The sequence below is a fragment of the Harmonia axyridis genome, chromosome 2 (genome assembly GCF_914767665.1).
Source record: "Harmonia axyridis chromosome 2, icHarAxyr1.1, whole genome shotgun sequence".
Taxonomy (NCBI): domain Eukaryota; kingdom Metazoa; phylum Arthropoda; class Insecta; order Coleoptera; family Coccinellidae; genus Harmonia; species Harmonia axyridis.
The window spans coordinates 11,400,647-11,426,192 of record NC_059502.1 but is presented as its reverse complement, the minus strand read 5'-3'; the positions used below and the strand labels follow the sequence as shown (position 1 = coordinate 11,426,192).

Here is a 25,546-nt window from a genome sequence, read left to right as displayed (position 1 = left end):
AATATTGGAAATGCCGAAACGTTTCATGTCGAAACTTTCTGCTTTTAAGGTTGAATTTAGTTGAATAAGGTATTCCCTACTGGTTATAAAATATAATATTCTTGACATGAATAACACCACAGAGTTACGTTAATTTAGCTCAATGAACCCTAAAAAATTTTCAAGCGCCAATATCATTGACATCGAATAGGCGCTTTCAATTAGTTATGAGAATACAAATAGGTACTAAAATGCGAATAATAGGGCTCAAATAAATATAACTTGAGAAATACGTAGTAATAAATAAATAAAATAAAGATTATATCATAGTTTTTTTTTATTCATTTTAGCAGTTTGCAGTTTCAAAAAGCAAATGGTATATATGTATTTTAATCTTCTCAGTTCAATGGGAATTATTGTAAGTACACATAATAAAAAATGTCTCCACTACAAAGCTCTATAGTGTTCACCAGATCAATATTATTTTATATTATCAATGCAGGATTCAATATTAAAATTGTATGTTAGACAATAAAAGCGCAAACGTCATTTGAAACGTCCCAGAAAGCAATAAACCAAACATAAGTTATGGACGAAGATGCAACACTAGTTACTGTTGAAACTACACTACGATTCATGCTCTGCATTTTGAAAAGTCATTATAACTCGACTTGAGTAAAGAAATGGTTAAAGCTTTATTTTCTAGCATAAAAGAGCGCCATTCATTAATGACAAGTATGGTACCGTATTTAGAAAACCCAGGCAAATATCTGGAATTTCAGGGAAACAGTCAATGTCTACAAATGACCAAGAAGATACATTTGTACTTTATTGCAAATCAACATTACGAAATGAAATTGGTTCAACTGACAGACTGCAAAAAGGGACGACTTTAGAAGACAAAACACAATTCCAAACCGAAGACCATTTCACTTATGTTGATGAGGATAAGGTACATACATTATAATTATATTATACGTAAAATCTGAAATTTTCGAAAAAAAAATGGATGAAATTCCTGAGGCTGCAACTTCTCCTGGACGTAAGCTACGCCCCTGAAACCGCACTATGTTTCAGATCAAAACCCAATGTTCAAAAAACGTTTTTATTTGAGGGGTCTGCGACGAATAATTTAGGAGATATAATCATTTTTTGATGGAAATTCAATTTTTTCCAAAATTTTGAGTTAGAATTTTCTCAAAACTGTGAGGTCTACACGAAATCGGTGAACGGTGCCAGAATTGAAGATCCCTGATTAGCCGAATTTCGATCTCACCTGAAAAATTTTTTGTCGAAAAATTTTCCATACATAACCTTATAAAATTAAAAAAAAAAATTAAAAGTTCCTTCAACGGACTATTGTACCATTTTATTGAATAATAATAATAACCTTTATTCAACAACAATTACAGAAAAAAAAATTATTCGACTATGTATAGATCACGAAAATGCTTGTAGTTTGGCGAATAGTACATTATTTCAGAAATTATAGGTAAAAATCTGAAATTTTCGAAAAAAAATGGATGGAATTCACGAGGCTGCAACTTTTCCTGGACGTAAGCTACTCCCTTGAAACCTTACTATGTTCCAGATCAGAACCCGATGTTCAAAAAACGTTTTTATTTGGGGGGTCTGTGACAAATAATTTAGGAGATATAATGATTTTTGGTTGGAAATTCAATTTTTTCCCAAATTTAGAGTTCAAATTTCCTCGAAACTGTGAGGTCTACGCAAAATCGGTGAGCGGTGCCAGAAACTCTGATTGGTCGAATTTCGATCGAAAAAATACCATTCTGTAGATTTGCATCCAAAATTAGCATAAAAATGATGAAGATTTAAGTTAAATATTTTGTGAAGGAAAGGGAAAGGTGCTATGAGAAAAAAAGATCAAACTTCAAAATCCTGAATCTCGACAATCGAGGAATCTGTCGTTTTCTTTCAAACTTTAAATTTAGGAACACCCTGTATCATTGATGAAACAATTGTTGTTAGTACATTTGAAGTATAAATTCATATTTCATAGCTTTCTTATATGAGTTATTAAAATTAGGAAATGTGGGATGAAGATATTCCGATGAATTTCTTCCAGACAATACAGCCAGGATAACAAATTTACAATAGAATCATCATAAAATCGCACATTCAACACATGATGTATCCACATTAACCTCCTCATTCAATCTTGCATTCATCCAAAACGATATTCTCATTCTCGTCTGGCTAAACTAAAAATACCCCCAAGAAATGAAATATTAAATTCATTAATCAGTGCGGCTATGGCTGCAAAACAAATACCAGCAAGCGATTCAACAAGCTCTGAAAGCTTGTTTATTTACTGCTTCGGCTTCTGTTTACCCGTCCGCAATCTAGTTATACTGAAAGGGTATGTACCAACGTAAAATGTAAATGAGCAAGACGGACTTCAAATCTGATCTGTATGTATAACGTTGACACAGGTTGCTTCGGGGGAATTCTGCGGGTGATTCATATGTTTCGACGAAATTGTCACAGTTTGTGAGTTGAGCATATTGGACAATATTTGGTATTGCAGAGAGACGTCCTAAGAATGGGCGATAAGCAGAGAAGATATTAGGGAAATTTATGTACTCGTAGTCAACCGTCAGAGTTTTGAATAGAAAAATTCAAATAATGTTGCAGTATAGTTATTTATAATACAAGTGCAGAAGGCATTGGTATTCTTCCACGAGTTCAAAATTCAAAAACGAGCCACGAAGTGGCGAGTTTTGGAATGAACGAGTGGTAGAATGAGCCTTCTGTACGAGTATTATACATTATTTTCTCTAATTCATTGCATTTTCATTGAAATTAATGAAATATTTCAATAAATATAATTTAGTGATTTTTCTATTGAAAAATGTTGGTTGGCAGAACTGATTTCTTTAAGGCAAATTGATGAATTGACAGATAAAGCCGTGGCGGAAAGTTCGGAGTACCAACATAGAATAATAAAATATAATCATGAAAACTGTGCGTTTCTGATATATTCTCGCACGATTATGTTCTACCAGATGTGGAAGAATGAACGGAATAACCACAGAATTGGAGAAAGACACTTTCCGCAAACGTTTTTTCTACAAGCGCTTGAATTAAATTGAAATTCAATACATTTGGTTAATTATTCACATAATGACCGACGAAGTTCTGCATGTCCTTACCATAGTTATCTCATCCTTGACGTTAATTGTGCGTTCAGTGCATAGAGACATGACAGAATTTTATTATTTCTTCAATTAATACTTCGTGCAGCAAAATATCAGGGTTTTTTTCCGCGCTCTGTCAAACTCGATGACAGAAACTGTCATATCTTAAAATGTGAATTTGACAAAGCAGAGAATGATGTAGATACTCCACACAATCAAACTTCTTATTAACAACCCCAATTCATAAACGGAAACTGCAAACTTCGGATAATATCAAAATTAAACATGCTACAAACAAACTTCCAAAACGTAATACTCTTTGTGTGCTCTCATAAAGTCCCCTCTAATGAATGTGTAACTTGTTCGATGTCACTTACAAGGGAACTAACTCGATGCAACCAGTCAACCTTTGAAACACACGCCCATGACAAAGCATTTCCCTTTGCAGAGTGAAATGGGGGAGAATGCGTAAGTGGTTGTCTGTAGTACACAAATTCGTTTACCGGGAATATGCCCATGTCGGATATTCCGGAGTTTTCCGACCGTGGAAAAATTACCGCACCCTCGAATTCGCAAGCCACTGGATATAATAAATTTTGAGTTAATTAGTCCATAAATCAAATTTTTCGATTCGTCGTCATCAGTTTTGATGATTATTAAACGTAATTTTCATACGACTGCCATAGAAAATTGGGTTTTGGGCACGGGAAACTTGCTTGGATACTTTGCACACTCTGTGTGCAAAACCTTTTGTCTACAGATATGTCATTTTTGCATATACTTCTATCGTACACGCTGATATATTTTTTTTTTTTGATTTAGCGTGTTACTATATTCTTCGAGAATAATATTCTGGAAACGGTACAATTTCAAAAATCAGAAGGTATATTGTATTTCCAGGGATAAGAATTACAAGACTGAAAATAACTTACTATGGAGAGCTGATTTTTTTTTGGAGCAGAGGACCAGAAAGCATAGTGTCACATCCATTTACAGAGTTGCAGCTCAAGAAAAAAATGTAATTTATCGAATTCCATAAAAATTCACTTTGTATGGATAGCTCAAGTTGAGAACGAATATTAAGGTTTTGAAAATTGAGCAATATGAATGGTTCAGTATTGGTCCGAGATGGTACAATAGACAGATCACATAAAACTTCTGTATGGATTGGGGGTTATATTTATAGAATTTTAATTGTTTAGTTCCTACATCGTTCAATACTTCGATAATTTCATACAGAAAACATAATTCTGAATATCACGTTACAATGATTGATCAAATCTCTAACTCTTTTGTCAATATAAAGTTGCTCTGAACCAGTTTGCAGTTTACCCATAACACTGAAGCATTATGAAATGGAAATGTATCTGTTTCACATCTAAAAATTACTGAAATTCTCCATACAGCATTGGAACAACACTTGAATGACTAGTGAAGAAACTCTCGTACAGAAAACTAATCGTCAATCAACTAATTTCAGAACGAACAGTTGGAATAGCATTCAATCGATTTGTACTGCAAATGACTCCCGTTGATAATTTTAATTAAGATCTGATATTTAGGAATCATACTATATAGGTATACATACACTGTGTCCGTAAAATATGGAACAAATTCATTTTTAGCTAAACATACCATTTTAAGAAATAATCCTGAATCACGTCGATTTTTGATTTTAATTTACCGTATTTTAAAATAATATTCTAATATACAGGATGAATTACTTTCGAGTAATGACGTCACCGTCATTTTTTTTTAATGGAACACCCCCATTTTGTCTCAATTTTCCGATTACTCTAGCTGAGCTGACTCCAAAAATGTATCACATGTTGATTCCAATTGGTACAGGGTGGACAAAAATACAATAGTTTTGGGTGTGCTCATAAAGTAACGCGTAATATTCTTTATTAGTTGAATTAACAATATTATCAAAAATACTTATTGTTTAGCGGCAATTGGTTTGAATTTAACACCCTGTAGTTGTTACATTCATTACATGTTTTTAAATTGATGAGAAATAATTTCTTTCATATTCTGTCTGCTAAACCACAAGTACTAAACATGTTTGGAAACAGTTCATTTTTATTTACCTAAAAATGTAACAAACTACAGGGTGTTACATTCAAACCAATTCCCGATAGACAATAAGTATTTTTGATAGTATTGTTAATTTAATGAAAGAATGTTACGCGTTACTTTATGAGCACACACCAAACTATTGTATTTTTGTCCACCCTGTACCAATTGGAATTAACTATGATACACGGAAACTTGAGACAAAATGGGGGTGTTCCATTTGAGAAAAATGATGGTGACGTCATTACTCGAAATTAATTCACCCTGTATATTAGATTATTATTTTAAAATACGGTAAATTAAAATCAAAAATCGACTTGTTTCAGGATTATTTCTTAAAATGGCCTGTTTAGCTAAAAATGAATTTGTTCCATATTTGACGGACACAGTGTATATGTATGAAATTATGAATCATAATTCCTTCCGCTATTTTTTTTTTACGACAATTGTTTCGACATACCATAACTTCTTCATGTTTGTATAACATAACTATAACTTCAAATTGACACTTAACAAATTCAAATTGAGAATAATCAAATTCAAATTGGGACGGAACACGTTCAAATTGGGAATAATCAAATTCAAATCGGGAAAACAATCATTTCTACGTGAATTCATTATTTCATTTTTTGTATCTGCAAAAAACATTCAATAAGGTTATTTTGAAAATATTTTGCATCTTTCATTTTGATACAGAGCATATTTTTTTAATTGAACTTTGGTATATATCTGTTTGATACTCCATTTTGACACACAAAGATGCGTGAATTTTGTAGACAAAATCAAATATAACAATATCTGTCGTCCCAATTCGAAATTCATTATTACCAATTTGAATGTATTGAGTCGCAATTTGAATTCGAGGATGAATATTTCTCATTGTCCTAGACTTGATCTTTGAAATTTTCTTGAAAATCTATGAAACCTTCAAAAAATTATATCTGCTGAAATTTTTTTATAGAACACCCTGTATCTCTTAAACGAATAGACCTAGGAGAATTTCCAACACTGATTCAGACTATACAAATTCTTCTGCATTAGCACTGAAAACATGTTTATTTCTTAGAAGCGGCTTTTTTGACTGGAGCCTTCTTCGCTACTTTCTTCTTCTGTGCAGCACGTCTCTCTAATAAAGCGGCTGTCTTTGAAACAGCATGATCAGCAGGCAAGGGGGTATCACGTTTCTCTGCAAGAATCTGCTCCCTCTGTCTCTTTTGGGCTGAAAGAATAGCCTCACGTTTCAGCACAGCACTGTAAGGATTAAGCTTCAACATAGCCTTAGTGTTTTTCAATGGATTGAGACGACGTACTCTACGATTGATCTTCTTTTGTGGAGCACGCAAAACCTTCTTGATTTCCTCCTCAGATTTCAGAAGCCTGGAAAGATCAGTATTGGCCATTTTAGGTTGGGGTAAGGTGAAACCTTTCTTCTCTCCAGATGGAGTTCTGTATGTGCCGAAAATTTTGTCCAAACGTTTGAAAGAGGACTCAGACCAGATTACGAAACGGCATACAAGACCACCTGGTGCCAATTTCAACAGGTTCAATTTTTCAACATTGACAAGTTCTACACCAGGAATGTTACGGAACGCCTTCTTGATACCATCATCCTTCTGGAAGACGATAAGGGGTCCTTTCCTTTGGATGCGTCTACGATTACGCATCTTACCTTTTCCGGCCCTCATTCTCTGGCTTTGGTAAACCTTCTCAACATCTCCAAAAGCCTTTATATTCCTCAGAAAAGCAGCAGCTTCCTTGGTTTTGGAAATTCTCTGTATATTATCGGAAACAACCAAAGGAAATTCTGGAACCTGTTCAATGACATGTCCTTTGCTCATCACCAAAGCTGGTACACCACTGACAGCAATAGCAGCTACGAGAGCATTACGTTTCTGTTTGATGTTAATCCTACGGTGCCACCTACGCCATGGTTTAGTGGTAGCAAACATACGACCACCTCTGCACATGTTTCCGAAAGCACCCTGACCGGAACGATGAGTACCACCTCCTCTATCACAAGGGATACGAGCAACAGCCCTTCCAGTTCCCCATGACTCAGCAGATGTTTGGTGACCAGCTTTCTCACTGACGCTGTAGGGTTGTCTGTGATGAACAAATGAAACAATATCAGGCCTTATTGGGGCCTTAAACACTGCTGGTAAAACGACATTGGAATTTTGAATTGTCTGTGCCTTCTCATCGAAGACACTGATGAGCGGTCGCGCTGCACTCTGCGACATTATTTCAAATTGTGTTTTCTATAAGTACCTTTACTAATATGCACACACGACGGCTAACCAATCCGCCATGTATACGAGTAGTTAATCGTGAAACAACCTGTATGTCGATTCGAAAACAGTCTCAACATTTTCATCACGTTGTGATAGAATCCATCTCTTCGAGAACAATTCATCCAGTTGGGAAATTTCCGATCTACTAACCCTATCCAAATCGTCCAATAAAGCTGCTTTTGCACGAATACACTTGGCCTGACGTAACCCCATTGAAAATATTCATACCTGGTTGACCCAAGGGACGAGGGAGAAAATGAATGCCTCTGAACCTTCAAATCAGGCGTGTAGAGGGTGCAAATGTAATGCACCTACGTCTCCTGAACAAGATAAGTGGAGAAGAAGCTGGAATATTTCTCTCTGAGGACAGGAAACTGAGACGTTCAGTTCGTCCTCCATCTTTCTTCCCTTTCGTGACTAAACCGGAACATTTCTGTAGGGAATATTTCATATTTAATTCGCAATATGCAGATGTCAGACGAATTGTCACTAAGCAAGTGCGTCAAAAGAGCTTGGAAGGCGCCAACTGAGACAGGTGGACTTTTTATTGGACCCTCGTTCCCCTAACAGTGCGCTATTTCATTCTTTCTCAAACGCATCACGATGATGAATTCTTGGTAAAAATTAAATTATATCCGTCTGTCCTATACATCTCTAAAGGAAAAACCTTTGAATTTTCCAGAGTAGGCTCGAATCTCTAAAAGCGCAATTAAGTTCGTTAATAGGTGAATAGGTTAAAAATGAATCATTATGATTCTTATACATTGAGAACACTCGGAATCAAAGTAAAAAGATTACAAATAAATTACAAAGGTGGCACTCAGCCAATATGAGTCAAAGAGAATATATTTCAACTTTATTACCTCACCATTTTATTGAAAACCGTAAAAGAGATGATATATTCATCTCAAATTGATTGAACTGAAATTTTATCTCTTGTTCCCATAAAAACAAACCTAAACCTGAAGGTATTCCCATTAATCAACAATCGATGACAACGCGTGAAATATGGAATCCCCGATGAATACGAAAAATGATTAATAGTTTGTTCAGGAAGACATAAAAAGATGTGGCAACCAAGCCTTAAAATAAATCGTTTTATTGTATTCCACGGAGAACTTTCATCGGAAACTACGACATCTAAATCATTGAATTTTGTATAAAAACCCGACGTTCACAGCTTGAAAATAACCCATGTATGAATTTTGAAGACTAAAAATCGATGAAAATAAAATGGAACATATCTGTCTCTACAAATATATCGGGTGTCCCAAGGTGAGTGGCCTATTAGATTATTATGGAAACTATTGATGCTAAAGATTTCAAATTTTGTGGATAGATATTTGGCCATGTAAGGTACATTTTTAAAATAATTTCACATTTCCAGTGTTGCCGGATGTACGACAATATGGCAACAACTTTGTTATTTTAAAAGGAACATCCGGTATTTCTACTTTTTTTATGATACTCCATAAAATATTTAATCTATTCACTTTACTTCTCCATACCTATCTTTAACGGTTTTTGAGTTATTAATTATTTTTCGAAATTTCAGATCAAATTGGCGTATTACGAAAATGACTAGTTCGCTCAATATTTGAGATTTAAGTCAGAAATTTTGCAATTCGTTAGATATTGATCTGATCTGTGTCACTGCTCTCGAATTATGGTTGTCAATAATACAGGACGGACCAAAAAAAAATCATTATTTGCCAAGTTACAAAATTGTGAAAAAGTCTATTTTTTCAAATTAGACACCTAGTTTATTTTTCAATTTTTTGAAACAGTACAACACACTCTACAATTTTTCTATTCACGTCCCTATAACTATCTCAACTGGATTCCGAGTTATATGCGTTATATGTGTATATCTTTCTTGAGCCATTATTTATAGAAAAACCTCGGAACAAAAAACCTGTTAGGCAATAATTGTTTATTTTGACATTTATGGATTGAACTGATTCATTGATATATCGATCTATGAACGACATAGAGAAAATAACAATACAAAAGAAATTAACGCTTATTGAATCAATAAGAAATCTAATAAACGCATATAACTCGGAATCCAGTTGAAATAGGTATAGGGACGTGAATAGAAAAATTGTAGAGTGTGTTGTACTGATTCCAAAAATTGAAAAATATACTAGGTGTCTTATTTGAAAAAATAGACTTTTTCACAATTTTGTAACTTGGCAAATGATGATTTTTTTTGGTCCGTCCTGTATTATTGACAACCATAATTCAAAAGCAGTGACACAGATCAGATCAATATCTAACGACTTGCAAATATTCTGACTTAAATCTCAAATATTGAGCGAACTAGAGTCATTTTCGTAATACGCCAATTTGATCTAAAATTTCGAAAAATAATTAATAACTCAAAAATCGTTGAAGATAGGTATGGAAAAGTAAAGTGAATAGATTAAATATTTTATGGAGTATCATAAAAAAAATAGAAATACCGGATGCCCCATTTAAAATAACAAAGTTGTTGCCAAATTGTCGTACATCCGGCAACACTGGAAATGTGAAATTATTTCAAAAATGTACCTTACATGGCCAAATATCTATCCACAAAATTTGAAATCTTTACCATCAATAGTTTCCATAATAATCTAATACGCCACTCACCTTGGGATAGAAAAATTGTAGAGTGTGTTGTACTGATTCCAAAAATTGAAAAATATACTAGGTGTCTTATTTGAAAAAATAGACTTTTTCACAATTTTGTAACTTGGCAAATGATGATTTTTTTTGGTCCGTCCTGTATTATTGACAACCATAATTCCAAAGCAGTGACACAGATCAGATCAATATCTAACGACTTGCAAAATTTCTGACTTAAATCTCAAATATTGAGCGAACTAGTCATTTTCGTAATACGCCAATTTGATCTGAAATTTCGAAAAATAATTAATAACTCAAAAACCGTTGAAGATAGGTATGGAAAAGTAAAGTGAATAGATTAAATATTTTATGGAGTATCATAAAAAAAATAGAAATACCGGATGCCCCATTTAAAATAACAAAGTTGTTGCCAAATTGTCGTACATCCGGCAACACTGGAAATGTGAAATTATTTCAAAAATGTACCTTACATGGCCAAATATCTATCCACAAAATTTGAAATCTTTACCATCAATAGTTTCCATAATAATCTAATACGCCACTCACCTTGGGACACCCGATATACCATTCATCTAAGAGGATTGTTTGCTTGTTGAAATATATATTTATAATCCTTTTTCCGATAGAAAAATTCCAGGCATCTAGCCCAATAGTTGACAGTGATGCATTCCTTAGTCTTTCGAAAATAAACAATTATTATATGTATCCTTGTATTTTTTCAACAGGAATTACCATGAAACAAGCCATGAGATCTTCATAAACATCAAGTGTCTACGTCCATGATCATAAATTTCTTCTAGTCTGAAAATAGACACTTCAGTAGTTGCGAATCCTCATAAGCTTTCAATTTCGTTCTTGGACTTGAAGTTCTATTTCATATTCATATTCTGTTTCGTATTTTTTGGAATTTGGCGCTTGTATAATAGCATAGAGTAGGAAAGTAAACAAATTTTAAATTTTTTCAATTTTAAATTTAATAGCTTATTAAAAGAAGTTTGTCAAATATGAAGAATTTTTCAAATCCTCTCAAATTATTCAAAGATTATTAGATAAGTTAGAATTCAATATTATTTTAGACTGTCGTGCTATAGAGAAATAAATTATGTTTTATTGCAGAAAATTCGTGACAAAATATTGAATGTTAAAAAAAGCATGTTAACTTCAATTTGACGTCATCATAAGCCAGTATCTTTCTCATCACGTGATTATAGGCATGAACTATTCGACTTTTTTTTGCATATTCAAAAACATATTTTTTGACAAATCAAAGCTATAGTACTCAATACTGTGAAATAGCCTATAGTAATTTATGGTTTGTAAAGGGTGTTTTTTTTAGAGCTATAGAACTTTAAATTGCAATGAAACAACGATGGATTATTCGATTGACATGAATTTTATTTATCCGCAAGATAATTTTGTGGCATTACATTTTAAAATGATTTCTGGCATATGACCGCCAAGGCTGGCTCGGATGCAGTCCAATCTGGACGTCCAATTTCAGATGACTTTTTCCAACATTTGTGGCCGTATATCGGCAATAACACGGCGAATGTTGTCTTCCAAATGGTCAAGGATTTGTGGCTTATCCGCATAGACCAATGACTTTACATAGTCTCACAGAAAGTAGTCTAGCGGTGTTAAATCACAAGATCTTGGAGGCCAATTCACAGGTCCAAAACGTGAAATTAGGCGGTCACCAAACGTGTCAGTCAATAAATCGATTGTGGCACGAGCTGTGTGACATATTGCGCCGTCTTGTTGGAACTACAGCTCCTGGACATCATGGTTGTTCAGTGCAGGAATGAAAAAGTTAGTAATCATGGCTCTATACCGATCACTATTGACTGTAACGTTCTGGCCATCATCGTTTTTGAAGAAGTACGGACCAATGATTCCACCAGCCCATAAAGCGCACCAAACAGTCAGTTTTTCTGGATGTAACGGTGTTTCGACATACACTTGAGGATTAGCTTCACTCCAAATGCGGCAGTTTTGATTGTTGACGTAGCCATTCAACCAGAAGTGCGCTTCATCGCTAAACAAAATAAAATGGACGTAGTGCGCGATACGTATTTCGCACAGAACCATTATTTTCGAAATAAAATTGCACTATTTGCAAGCGTTTTTCAGGCGTGAGTCTATTCATGATGAATTGCCAAACCAAACTGAGAATAAATCACTTGATAGCTGTTAAATCGGTTGCCATCTTGAACAGTAATGCCAACTTAAAGTTATATGCCTCGAAAAAAAACACCCGTTACTGTAGAGATCTGTCAAAATCATTTGTTTATCAAATTTTTTGTAAATAGTGTTATTGTTATCAAGAAGAAGAATGGAGAAGATGAATAGAGCCTTTAGATCAATAGATTCAGATCCAGGAATCATAAATAATTTAAAAAAAGGAACCACCCTGTTTGAGGCAACGGTATTCGATTTTCTACCGAAATATAAACTGAAAATTCAAGGAGCCAATAAACCTCTCACTGTGCATCTGTAATGATATCAGAACATTCAAGATTCACATTCCATTTCGATATAATGTGACATTTAATGCACATTATTTACCATCATTGAATCTACTCTAAATGATGCCGACGAAGCATTATACCATTCCAAATTGCCGGAGTCACCTTCAGAATAATGGCTTGAATCGATAGAATATTGCCAGATCAGAAAAATGTACGTTTCTTGGTTTCTGAGAACTTTATTTTATGATACTGAATTTTGTATGGACATGCGATCACGAAGGAAAATTAGCTCGAGGGAGAGGTTGTTACTAAATACAGGGTGTTTCCTAAACATGCGGCAAAAATTCAGGGGGTTGTTCCTTGGACTATTTTAAGCATGTTTTGTCCTTGGATGATTTTTGAAAAACCTCTTTGTTTCGAAGATACAGGGCGAACAACATTTCTCATATTTTTAAAATTAATAATAGTTTGAATAAAAATGCGTACCGCACTGTGTTTACGAAGTAGGTACAATTTATTTTTAAATTTGTTTAACAACATTCCAATTACTAAAAACGGCCAGTTTTTTGACTAAAAATTGCTAATACATCACAAAACGAATTCAAATGAAAACCGTGTTTAATCTGTATTCCTTTACCATCTGGACTTATCAATTTTTAGTCAAAAAACTGGCCGTTTTTAGTAATTAGAATGTTGTTAAACAAATTTAAAAATAAATTGTACCTACTTAGTAAACACAGTGCGGTACGCATTTTTATTTAAACTATTATTAATTTTAAAAATATGAAAAATGTTGTTCGCCCTGTATCTTCGAAACAAAGAGGTTTTTCAAAAATCATCCAAGGACAAAACATGCTTAAAATAGTCCAAGGAACAACCCCCTGAATTTTTGCCGCATGTTTAAGAAACACCCTGTATATCGAAATTGTAGATCAAGAAAATCTCGTGTCATCGTTTCATTAATAGTGATCCCATATTTTTTAGATATACAAGGTGTTCCTAAATTGGAGGTACAAAGGAAAATGAAAGATTCCTTGGATTATTTTAGGAACAAAAAGTTTTATAAACATGGGCCCTTAAACGCTTTGTTTTCGAGATACAGGGTGTTTCTGGTAGCCCTACTTTTAGTTTATCTTTTTCAATCTTCGATGTCAATTTTGGTGAATGAGTAGCAAAACTTATAATTCATTTATTCATCACAGCTTACTAACTGGATCTTTATAATAATTTGGATTTTCCTGAGGTTTATTAGAGAATTTTTTCTCGAAATCGGTAACAGATACGACAAAACTACAAGAAATCGAAAATTGTGGTACTGGACCAAAGTTTCTTTCTAAATTTTTCTTAAATACCAGTGGTCCATCAAAAAGAATATCTGGAGAAAAGAGGCGGGCACTGTTCCAGAAAAAATATCACCCTGTAGATTTGCATTGAAAATTAGCATATCATATATCGAAAACCTCAAATTGGAATATCTATGTCATATTTTGTGCAGGGAAGGAGCTATGAGAAAACAAATCGAGAAAAAAATCAAACTTGTCGTTTGTGCCGACAATATAGAAACACCCTGTATATAAACAATTCTTATTTTTTTGGGGGAGACTTATTTGTTTGCCCTTCTCGAAGAAACTATAAAAAGGAAGTTTGTATTATTTCATTGCAGATAAAATTTCAATTCAACAGCAGATAAAAATAGTGTTTGGAATAGTTTAGCGAATGTATTTGAAAATAAATTTTGTGGGATTAAATAAAAGATAATTTAAAGCACTCGGAACGGTCCAACCAAACAATACATGGCAAACTTTTGAATGCGTTAAATATATCTAAATAAATTTAATTTTCTCTAATTCTCTGACGCTGTCTAAAAATTGAAATATTTGGAGTCCATTTTTTTCCATTTTCGGCGAGTTACGGCTCTCAAATGAAATGTGCAAGAGACTTGAAATCCTCAGGGTAGGTTAATTTCCGAATAACTTTGTTGAGTTGGCCAAAATTCATTCGATGGTTCCGTCGTTAAACATAGATGCATTTTTTTCCTCAATAATTGAAAAAATACCCACCTGATCAAACAGAAACTCAGAAATCAATTGCAATATATTATAACAAAACAAGAAGTACGAGTCAGGATATTCTGTAGCTCATGCAAATAAACCATAGAATAAAATATTCAATGTTCCATGTTGAGAAATGATATCGAATCCAACGCATAGATATTCCCTCTAGTGCCATATATGTAAAGCAGGGCATAAAATTCCAAGAAATGAAGGACCTGGTCAGAAAATCGGTAGAAAAAATCGGTAGAAAAAATTTTGGAAATATCTGCAGTAGATGTCAAGATGGGCCCTAGGAACATCTTAATTTTATCAGTTTACACAACTCCAGGTCAAACAAAAGAATTCATCAAAAAATTCGAGGAGATTCTTCAGCTAATCTGCTGGACTAATAAAACTGTTGTAATTGCAGGTGACTTCAATATTAACCTTTTAGATAAATCTCACAAGAACACAATCTGCTTTGTGGAATTGTTAAACTCATATGGACTGAACGTTAGCATAGATGTACCAACAAGATCAACATTGGTTACAAAAACTTGTATAGACAACATTCTGATCAATCAATCAAACTTTACATCACAAATAATAAGAACACATATTTCTGACCACGATACAGCACAACTACTGACTCTTCAGGAAGAAATAGAACAAACAGAGGAATATCAATATAAAAGAAACATTACAGCCAATAACATCCAAGATTTAATCGAAAGACTGACGCTTTTAGATTGGAATGCTGTATATAAAATTCCAGAGAAGGAAGTAGATCAGCAATGGAGAACTTTCACAAATATGTTCAAAACAGAATTAGATTATGCTTGTCCGATAAGAAAAAATAAAACCACTGCTAGAAGACAACAAAAGCCAATCAATGATAATATTACAGAATGCAAGACCAGACTTGACATATTACACACTTGTAAAACATTCAATCCAGTCTTTATGGGAGCATACAAGGAGGTAAAAAAGGAATATGACAAAATGCTTCGAGATGAGAAAAGAGAAAGATATAAGCAGCAAATCCTTCAGTCTGATAACAAGATGAAAACACTATGGCAAACTGTAGCAAAAATCAAAAACAACACGAAAATCAACAAAGAGATTCCTGGAAATCCTTTAGAGATAGCAAATAATTTCAATCGTCATTTTGCAACAGCAGCTGAAGAAAAAATAAAACAGAACCAAAACATTCCATTTCAGAATGATATCACACGCAACAGTAACAATTTCAAATTTCGCCTGATAACTGAAGAAGAAACTCTCAAGATAATAGGAAAATTAAAAAACAAAAATAGTTCTGGAATTGACGACATTCCAATGTGCACAGTTAAAGCCTGTATGAATCAGACAGCTACTCCATTAACATACCTTGTGAATAACTCCATGAAGCATGGTGTATTTCCTGAATTGCTCAAAAAAGCACTCATAAAACCAATCTACAAAAAGGGTAAAGAGAATGAACCGGAAAACTATAGGCCAATCAGCCTACTACCAGCATTCTCAAAAATATTAGAGCTGGCAATAAGTGAACAACTCGTAGATTTTCTTATAAATGAGGAAATTTTAAGTTCCACTCAACATGGATATGTGAAAGGAAAATCAACAACAACAGCAACATTCCAGTTCATTACTGATGTACTGAATGCATTGGAGGATTCCAAAGTGGTAATCGCCTTACTGCTGGACTTATCTAAGGCCTTTGATACCTTGTTTCACAAATATATCCTAAATAAATTGGACAGTTACGGAATAAGAGGAAAAGAGAAGGAGTGGTTTAGGTCATATCTGTCAAATCGAAAACAACAAGTAATTATAGATGGTAATGGCACGAGAACTTTATCCGAGGAGGCATTGATTCAATTTGGAGTTCCCCAGGGAAGTATACTGGGACCGATACTTTTCATCATCTTCATCAACGACCTGATGAGTGTACTACGTTCTGATCCGAATACATCCATGGTAAACTATGCCGATGACACAAGTTTTATATTGAAGGCGGACATCTTGCCCCAGATTGCAGACTTAGTACAGAGTATTCTCCAACAGGCTAATCACTGGTTTCAATCAAACAATTTATGTTTAAATGTAGAAAAAACATGTGCTATAATTATTAAAACCACACATGCAAACTTTCAAACACCTTCTCACATTCAGCTAAATGACAGAAAACTTGATCTTCAGACCTCAGGACGATTTCTTGGGTTAACTATAGATGAGAACTTGAACTGGGATGAACATATTACAGGCCTGTGTACAAAACTGGGATCCATTTGTTATTCATTGGGTGTTTTACGAAACTATCTTGACTCATCGTCTATGAGAGTTGTCTACCAGGCAACCTTTGAAGCCAAAATAAGGTATGGTATTATGTTTTATGGTAGTAGTAATAACATGAAGCAAGTGCTAAAGATGCAAAAAAGAGCTATTCGAACAATAATGAGAATGCCATGCAGAGAAACATGCAGGGGCATATTTAGGAAACATGGACTACTTACAGCCATAGCGATACACATCCAAGAATGCTTGATATTTGTGTTCAAAAATAGAAACTGTTTCGAAACCAAAACCTCTACAAAATATGACACAAGAACAACTCAACTAAAATATCCAATACATAAGCTTTCACTCACAGAGAAAGGACCAGAATACAGGTGTATAAAATACTATAATAGACTTTCAAACCAGATGAGAGACATAACCAACCTCAAACTATTCAAGAAGGAAGTCTATAAGTTGCTGCTTCAGATTGAACCATATACAGTGGAAGAATTCTTGGTACATAATATTTGATATAAAATAGACTAAAGATTATTATCTGACACTGTTTCACTTCAGGTAGACAATGTATTTGTACATGAACCTACTTTATTTGAAATAAAGCTCATTATTATTATTATTATTATTATTATTATTATTATTAATAACCATCCAGGGCTGTTTTCCCCATAAAAATGCTGGATGATGTTCACAAATCATACTCGAGATATCATCTGGATAAAACTTCGCGTGTGAAGTGAGAACACGTACTTTGAATGTTCACAAGCCTGAACGCGAGTTGACCTAGTTCATTGAACGCCTATTCTTCTGGTATATGAAGTGAAAATTTCATCAATATTATGCAAATATATCTACACACCTGGAATACATACTAAAAAGGTAGGAGAGAATTCTGCAACATTTATTTATATGCTTTGTAGTTTCAATGTAATTCGGAAGACATCCACTAGTACCGTAAAAGTGTCATGACTTTGATGAAATCATATTTCAATACTGCATTGCATAACTTCACATAGGTGCACGAAGTTTGAATGCATACGTTGATAAATTGAATTGATCATTGTTTCAATCAAGGATTTCGTGTCTACTATTGCATGGACAATTGTTCCATTGAATTCCTCAAAGGAATTTTGCATCCTAGATGCAGGACGCTTGAAGAAGTTTTTCTCTAATTCTGTGGTTATTCCGTTCATTCTTCCACATCTTCTAGAACAAAATCGTGCGAGAATATATCAGAAACGCACAGTTTTCATGGTTATATTTTTTTATTATATGTTGGTACTCCGAACTTTCCGCCACGGCTTTATCTGTCTATTCATCAATTTGCCTTAAAGAAATCAGTTCTGCCAACCAACATTTTTCAATGCAAAAATCACTAAATGATATGGAAATATTTCATTAATTTCAATAAAAATGCAATGAATTAGAGAAAATAATGTATAATACTCGTACAGAAGGCTCATTCTACCACTCGTTCATTCAAAAACTCGCCACTTAAGGCTCGTTTTTGAATTTTGAACTTGTGGAAGAATATCAATGCCTTCTGCACTTGCATTATAAATAACTATTCTGAAACTACTAACCTCAAAAATCTATATAAGTTTGGAGTGTAAAAATATGCTCTTTATATTAAGGAAAGGTTGAGTACATAGAGTTATAAACATAGAAGAGGGAGCATATGTCATTTTCAGAAAGAAAAGTTCGTTCCCAACATGAACTCAAATTTGACATGAAGCGCGCGGAAATAAGAACGCATCAGTCCTACGATATTTCACTCAATTCGCGAGTTTCTTCACAAAGAACGCACTTCTTATGTCCCATAGTGAATCAACTTAAAATATATTGAAATAAATACCTAAATATATCAGAAATTCAGACAACAAACATTAAGCGCGCCAAACGGCGTGAAACAACCGATGACACTAGGAGAGCAAAAGTTGCCAAACCTTGGATTTCAGCAGATAGATACAGAAAATAATATTTTTCTTATTATAAATTCGACAATTAGGAAAAATATCAGATTCCAAATATTCAAATTTGCATATTCAATTGGGAATAACTCAAATAAATATATTTCATTCAATATAATATACATTCATAATGATATAGTAAAATTGTGGATTTGTAAATATATCACAATCCGACAACGTAATCTAACCATATTGGGCACATGTAAAAATTGCGTATACTTGCTCTATCTATGTTTATTACTCTGAGATTGAGTAACCTCTTATTGGAAGACTCTTTATATGAATATAATATGAATGCATAGTCTCAAGTTTTCGTAAATATCCGTAAAGGTCAGAAAAACGAACAGAATCCCCCAACTTTCTGTTCCATATTCAAAGCTTGGAGGATGCGAAAAACTTGTTGAAAAAAAGAGAAAAAAGACGACATAGTGTTACGTTTAAGAGACCCTCAAGCAACCAATCCTCTTGACCTAGAAGAGCACTACGGATATTCCAGCCCATGAAATAACTGCATGGATTTGCATTTTCCACAAAGTGAAGAACTCGGATTTTTCGCTTTTAAAACTGCTCGGAAAATTAACATCGGTTTCGCATGAAAATATGAAAAAATCAAGAGGAGTATGGATGAAGTGTATGGGTGTTTGTTTGTGTTTGTATTTCCTTAAAAATGTATATAGGTAACATCCGTAGAGTAATAAACATAGATAGAGGAAGTATACGCAATTTTTACATGTCCCCAACATGGTTAGATTACGTTGTCGGATTGTGATATATTTTCAAATCCACAATTTTACTATATCGTTATGAATGTATATTATATTGAATAAAATATATTTATTTGAGTGATTCCCCATTAAATATGCAAATTTGAATATTTGGAATCCCATATTTTTCCTAATTGTCGAATTTATAATAAGCCGAATATTCATTATTTTCTGTATCTACCTGCTGAAATCCAAAGTTTGGCAACTATTGCTCTCCTAGTCTCATCGCTTTTTTCACGTCGTTTGGCGCGCTTGAAGATTGTTTTCTGAATTTCTGATATAATCAGGTATTTATTTCAATATATTTTGAGTTAACATGAAACGTTGATTCACTACAGGACATAAGAAGTGCGTTCTGCGTGGAGAAACTTGCGAATTGAGTGAAATATCGTATCTCTGATATGTTTTCATTTACGCGCGCTTCATGTAAAATTTGAACTTTCATGTTGGGGACAAAATTTGCTTACTGAAAATGACGTATGCTCCCTCTATCTATGTTTATTACTCTGAGGTACCATCTAATCAGTATGTTATTAATTAATACGACATATTTTGTGTAAGGAATGCATTTTCTGAAAATAGGACAAAAATTGTTATTTTTGAAATTTTCTGAGTATTCTCCTGATGACACATAAATTACGTGGAAAAAGAACATAATATATCATCACAATAATCATAAAATCAGTAACGTACAATATTATCAAATTCCATATGTTTGTGCCATAAATTGTCGGATATGAATTCCATTGATGTGAAAATAATAACCCTTCGTGCATAATTTGCTGCACTTATTTTTCTCTCAAACAATTCTACCGTTCATTACCATTACCTATAGAATATAATTATTCAAACCAAGGGATTTTGAAATCCATCCTGTCATTCATATTGTATGTATTTTTATATTAAACTGTTCTTTCGAGAAAATCCATAGTGTTTATCAGAAAATCTAGTAATACAAGTTTTTCCAATAAGAGGTTTCATTTTTAATAGCCCACTATCACTTTTGACTCTGTCATCTTTTGACATTTGATAAGTAAAAACTACGCTATTACTAAAACGGTACATGCTTCAACATCGCACTGAAATTGTTACACACAGTACGCTATGTTAGTGTGACGTCACACACCGCCATTTTTGGTTCTCCTGTAAGTGTTCAGAATCCAAACAAATAAATTGTTATTCAAATTAGTACGGTGTCGTTGGAGGAATTGGCTCATTTTCATAAATAAGAGTATTTGAGGAACGATTTCAGTATGAATTGATAGACAGAAGGAACAAGTAATACCAGTAAGTTTTAATCTTGTATCATTCCCCAGGTTTTGTAAAAAGCCGTGTTTATTAGTTAAACTTCAAGTTCGAACTTACTGGCATTAATCTCGTTCCTTCTGTCTATCAATTAATAGTAAAATCGTTTCTTAAATAATCTTATTAAAACAAATTCATCATCAGCATTTTTTTCCTTAATCAACAAGATGTTATCTCTCGAACGAGATCAATTTGTTGAGAAATGAACTCAATCAGTGGTGGCAAACCGATGAAATACGTTGAAATAGATTACATTTCAAATTAACAAATTCCTCTCATCGAAAAAGTTATTGGAATGGATTTAGCGTTGTTTGTGCTACACGCGAATACTAATTCCGCCAATCTAATTAAAATCTCATTAAAACTGGAGAAGTGTATCGAAAATACTCATTCTTTTCATATAAACTGGGTTAATAATAGATGCGTGGTTCAACCGATTCCACTTATAGCATCAAATAATGAGCAAAATCGAATTTTGCTGCCAGGCAAACTTATAAAACACTGCAGGGGTGATCAAATATATAATGTTTCAGATTTGAATGAAGTGGTCGTTTAGGTATCCTATGACAGCAAAATGACGTTCGCTGATGGTTAATGCATGATCCAATATTGACTTGTAAGTCGAAACGGTTGTTGAACAAGATGTATTCCATGTTTTTCTGATCATTTCACCTTGGTTGTCCAAATATGAGCAGAGAAAAGAATAATGGGATAATTGGTACAATGGATAGCTAGAAGAATTGATTTAAATGTATTTCTCGTCCCTTATTGCAAATTTATCAGGACCTATGTTTTATAATTCAGTCGATTGGCATTCTCTGAATAATTTCATTTATACCTTTTTATATTCAATTATTCAAAATGTTACTAATTTACTGTGAGCCTGAGAATTGAAGAGTATCAAAAAGATTGAGGAGATGAGTACATAAACAGTTTTCCGAAAAATAACAACATACAGATGATGTATTCAAGGTCTTTGCTTACTACGTGATATGATATTGCATCGTTCTCAGAATTGAATTCTTCGTAGTGCTCATCAATAAATGTTTCCACAGAATGAGATATACCAGACACGATCAAATAAAAATAAATACATGAACCAGAACTAGTAATTTATTAATATGTGAGACATACGTAGTATTTGAACATGTAACCTCGTTCTTTATTTTCGACAATGAAATCTAGAAGCATAGAGTAAGCAAAATAAGCATCTTATACTTGGACGAAAAACAAACATCACATCATTTGCTATTACAATATTGATTGATATCTGAAGAATCAAAAAATATTCGTACGTTATCAAAGTTTTGTTATGTGGTCGAATAAAAATTATTATACTAATTTTCATAATATTTCAATAATTTCATCTAGTTTTATCCAAGAATATAATAAAAAGCGATTTCCAAGAAAGTGCTATAATTTACAAGAGGATTTCCTTGTGAATTTCCACAAGAACATCCACACCTCCGATACGACAATTTGCTTCATTTGCATACTCGCAAATGCTTCATCTAAATCTAAAGATAATGGACCTATCAACTTGAAAAAAATAACTGATAGAAGAAGTAACAGTAAATCCAAGTTGAATGAATACTGTAATTCACGTTACATTATACCTTAGTCTCCGAGGAAACATTATTACCATGAATGGACTATACAATCGATCAATATTAGTCACAAGAGGATGAACTGGTGACATGATCAATTACCATTTTTAGAATACTTGGAGTAAATATGTGGGACAATAGGTGGCAAGTCTTTCAGTACTGCAAAAGTATGGTACCCAACAGATAAATGCGCCATAGACTTGACATTTTCAGGGAAGGTTCAGGGTTCGAATATATCGGTTGAGTAACAAGTCATGGACCTGTCACACAGATGGCACCGCCAGTGCCATACCACTTTATATCTCTCGTTAGTACCAAGCTGAATAAATGAGTGTTAAAATTTAGCAGCAAAGGTTCGAATCTGGATCGGGATATTGAAGATTAAGCGACGCTACGTTTGTTGTCGCTAGAAGAAAGGATTCAAACTAGTATCGTGTACTGGCAATGCTCCGTATCACAAATCGACGAAAACCATTGGCGTACTAATCGAATGGCACTTCCAGATCTGGCACACAATCATTGCTGGCTCTTTGCAGACCACAATATAAAGCTACAGGGGAAGAAATTTGGATCTAATGAAGAAATTATTGCCAGGTTGAAGCCTATTTCGAAACCAAAGACGAATCTTCCTACAGAAAAAGCGTATCGCTCATGAAGTTGATTATGTTTTTCTGATCGATTACCCTTTGAACCACAGAATATCTTTCGGAGAATGTACTGATTTCTTTCGAAATTTTTGGATTATATTTAGGGAGGGTCGAAGAAATGTTGAAGCTGTAATACCTGAGGAAGCAGCTCATCTTTTTGTACTAATCCACCGCCTCTTGTGATCATTGAAAGAGAGGCTTTCCTCTGATCAAGGGATGGTAGTTTTGAAAAGAAAAAGAAGCACAATTTTCAAGTGTGTTATAATATGATGATAGTTTAATAATGTGTAATAATAGGATGGTAGTTTTATTTAGATGTTAATTCAATTATTTCTCCTTTATTAAGGGAGAAAGTGTGGGTAAGGCCTGACGCACTAGGGACAAGACTTAGTGTTAAACTGAATTTTTTCTTTGGGAACAGGTCTAGTGGTAACTAAAAGGCATAAGCTCTTTTATAATTTTACTAACAAAAAAAAATACACATCCCACCGCTGTCACCATTTGTACTAATCCACCGCCTCTTGTCATCATTGACAGAGCGGCTTTCCTCTGATCAAGGGATGGTAGTTTTATTGAGATGTTAAGTAAATTCTTTCTCCTTTATTAAGGGAGAAAGTCTGGGTAAGGCCTGTCGAACGAGGGACAGGGCTGGATTTTTTCTTTGGGAACAGGACTAGTGGTAAATAAAAGGCATAAGTTGCTCATGGCGACATCCAGACCCAATAATCAAGAATCTAAAATTCCCGTATATTCACTACTCAACTCATAAAATATAACCATTTCAAGGACGTATCCTTATACTTTCGAACGATTCCAAACCGATAATCGGAAGAAGGATATTAAGAAGGGGTAGGATCGTTATACCAATCAATTAGCCAAATTTAGACGTTATGCAGACTGGATGGAGGTTAACTCAGGCGGTAACTAGGAAATGACAGCACTAATAGGATAATCTGGCTGACGATGCATATAAGACGATTATGATTGTAGAGTATGAGAGTGTTTGCATTGAGTTGCTTTATGTATTTAGTAATCCGCCTATCGGAACATAAATCATATTATACTAATGACTATGATTTAGAATAAGCATTAAAGGTTTATCGGCATAACTGCAAAGAGGGGGATGCGATGCGGAGTTTGGGAAATACACTGCAAATTATGGAACCTTTGCATACAATTTGTAATGTTTCAGATGGACTAGTTTAGTGATGTTGATAATACTATATTTGACACGATAGAAGTAAAATATAGAGCAAAACTGATAAATCAGTGAAAAAATTTTGAAAATCCATCAATAAATGACTGAGAAATAGATTATTTAAATTTACGTATTTTAGCGCGGAACGTCTTTGGTCTGTGACGTCACGGCACTTGCCTGTGATCGCTACACCATAAATTACGTTTAAATACTTAGCCGCGCCAAGGCTCTCGCGCCGTTTGTAGTTGTATAGTGTAGTTTTAACTCGAGTTTTGTTTTTATGTCACCATAATGCTTCGTGAAAGGACAAAGTGATAATTTGCCTAAAATAGATATATTCGCAGTGATGAAGTTTTTTTCTTCAAATCCATCTTATGTCAGTGCTGAAATAAAAGGAGTTAAGCTTTTCAAGTAAGTATCTACTTTTGAATTTGCTTCATCATGGTTCAACTTATAACGATGATTTATTTGAAAAACGTTTCATAAACAGTTTGTAGTTGAGTACTGGTTGTTGAAGTATATCAATGGCAAAACATATTTATGAGAGCAGTAAAAAGTAAAAAGAGAAAAAAGTAATTTATATGTATGTATATAGTAAGTTATTTCAGCCATCGTGTAACGAACAAAACACTACACGAACGGCACAAGTGATTGTACACCAATGAATTCGTAAGCACTCTGCGAATACCAGTCGTCTAGTCTAGTCGTCTAGACGTACTATGAAATTATTCTTCCAAGCGCAACTTCAAAGTCCCATAACTTTTTCATTTCTAGAGATATTTCAATGATTCTTCCACATTTTTGTTTCATTTCACTTAAATTTTTAGAATTAATCCTTAACAAAAAACTGAAAACTAGTCCATTGCATATTATAATAAGAATTATTTCAAAGATGAGAATAAGATATGTAGGGATGGTTATGATTGGCAGTTTATGCCAGTTTAAGGGGCAGTGCTCTACAGCCTAAGTAAGAGCAATTAAAATGTCACAACATTCAAAATGCGCCTTTCATAGCCGTGCTAGCTACTGATGGAATGAATAAAATCCCTTTTGTCTATCAAATCACAATTTCCACTACTTGTAATAAAGCGAAGCTTGTGTCACTAACAAATGAAAGC

General features: G+C 33.8%; 3 protein-coding genes and 1 long non-coding RNA gene across 5 annotated transcripts in view; 1 reads left to right on the top strand and 3 right to left on the bottom strand.

The window, feature by feature from the left end:
• Positions 1-25,546, bottom strand: part of LOC123673873 (neurocalcin homolog) — a 95,350-nt gene that overhangs the window by 41,521 nt on the left and 28,283 nt on the right. The gene's annotated exons all lie outside the window — the stretch shown is intronic.
• Positions 1-25,546, bottom strand: part of LOC123673871 (neuronal calcium sensor 2) — an 83,661-nt gene that overhangs the window by 30,112 nt on the left and 28,003 nt on the right. The window lies entirely within an intron of this gene.
• Positions 3,339-4,319, top strand: LOC123673874. Its single transcript, XR_006746559.1, has 2 exons — positions 3,339-3,608; positions 4,041-4,319. It is a non-coding gene; the product is annotated as an uncharacterized LOC123673874 (long non-coding RNA).
• Positions 6,266-7,493, bottom strand: LOC123673870 (60S ribosomal protein L4-like). Its single transcript, XM_045608596.1, has one exon. The coding sequence runs from the start codon at positions 7,454-7,456 to the stop codon at positions 6,272-6,274; it is 1,185 nt and encodes a 394-aa protein (XP_045464552.1). The 5' UTR covers positions 7,457-7,493; the 3' UTR covers positions 6,266-6,271.

What these genes read in the sequence shown, in the direction of transcription:
- LOC123673870 (XM_045608596.1), bottom strand. Translation starts at nt 7,456, where the DNA reads ATGTCGCAGAGTGCAGCGCGACCGCTCATCAGTGTCTTCGATGAGAAG.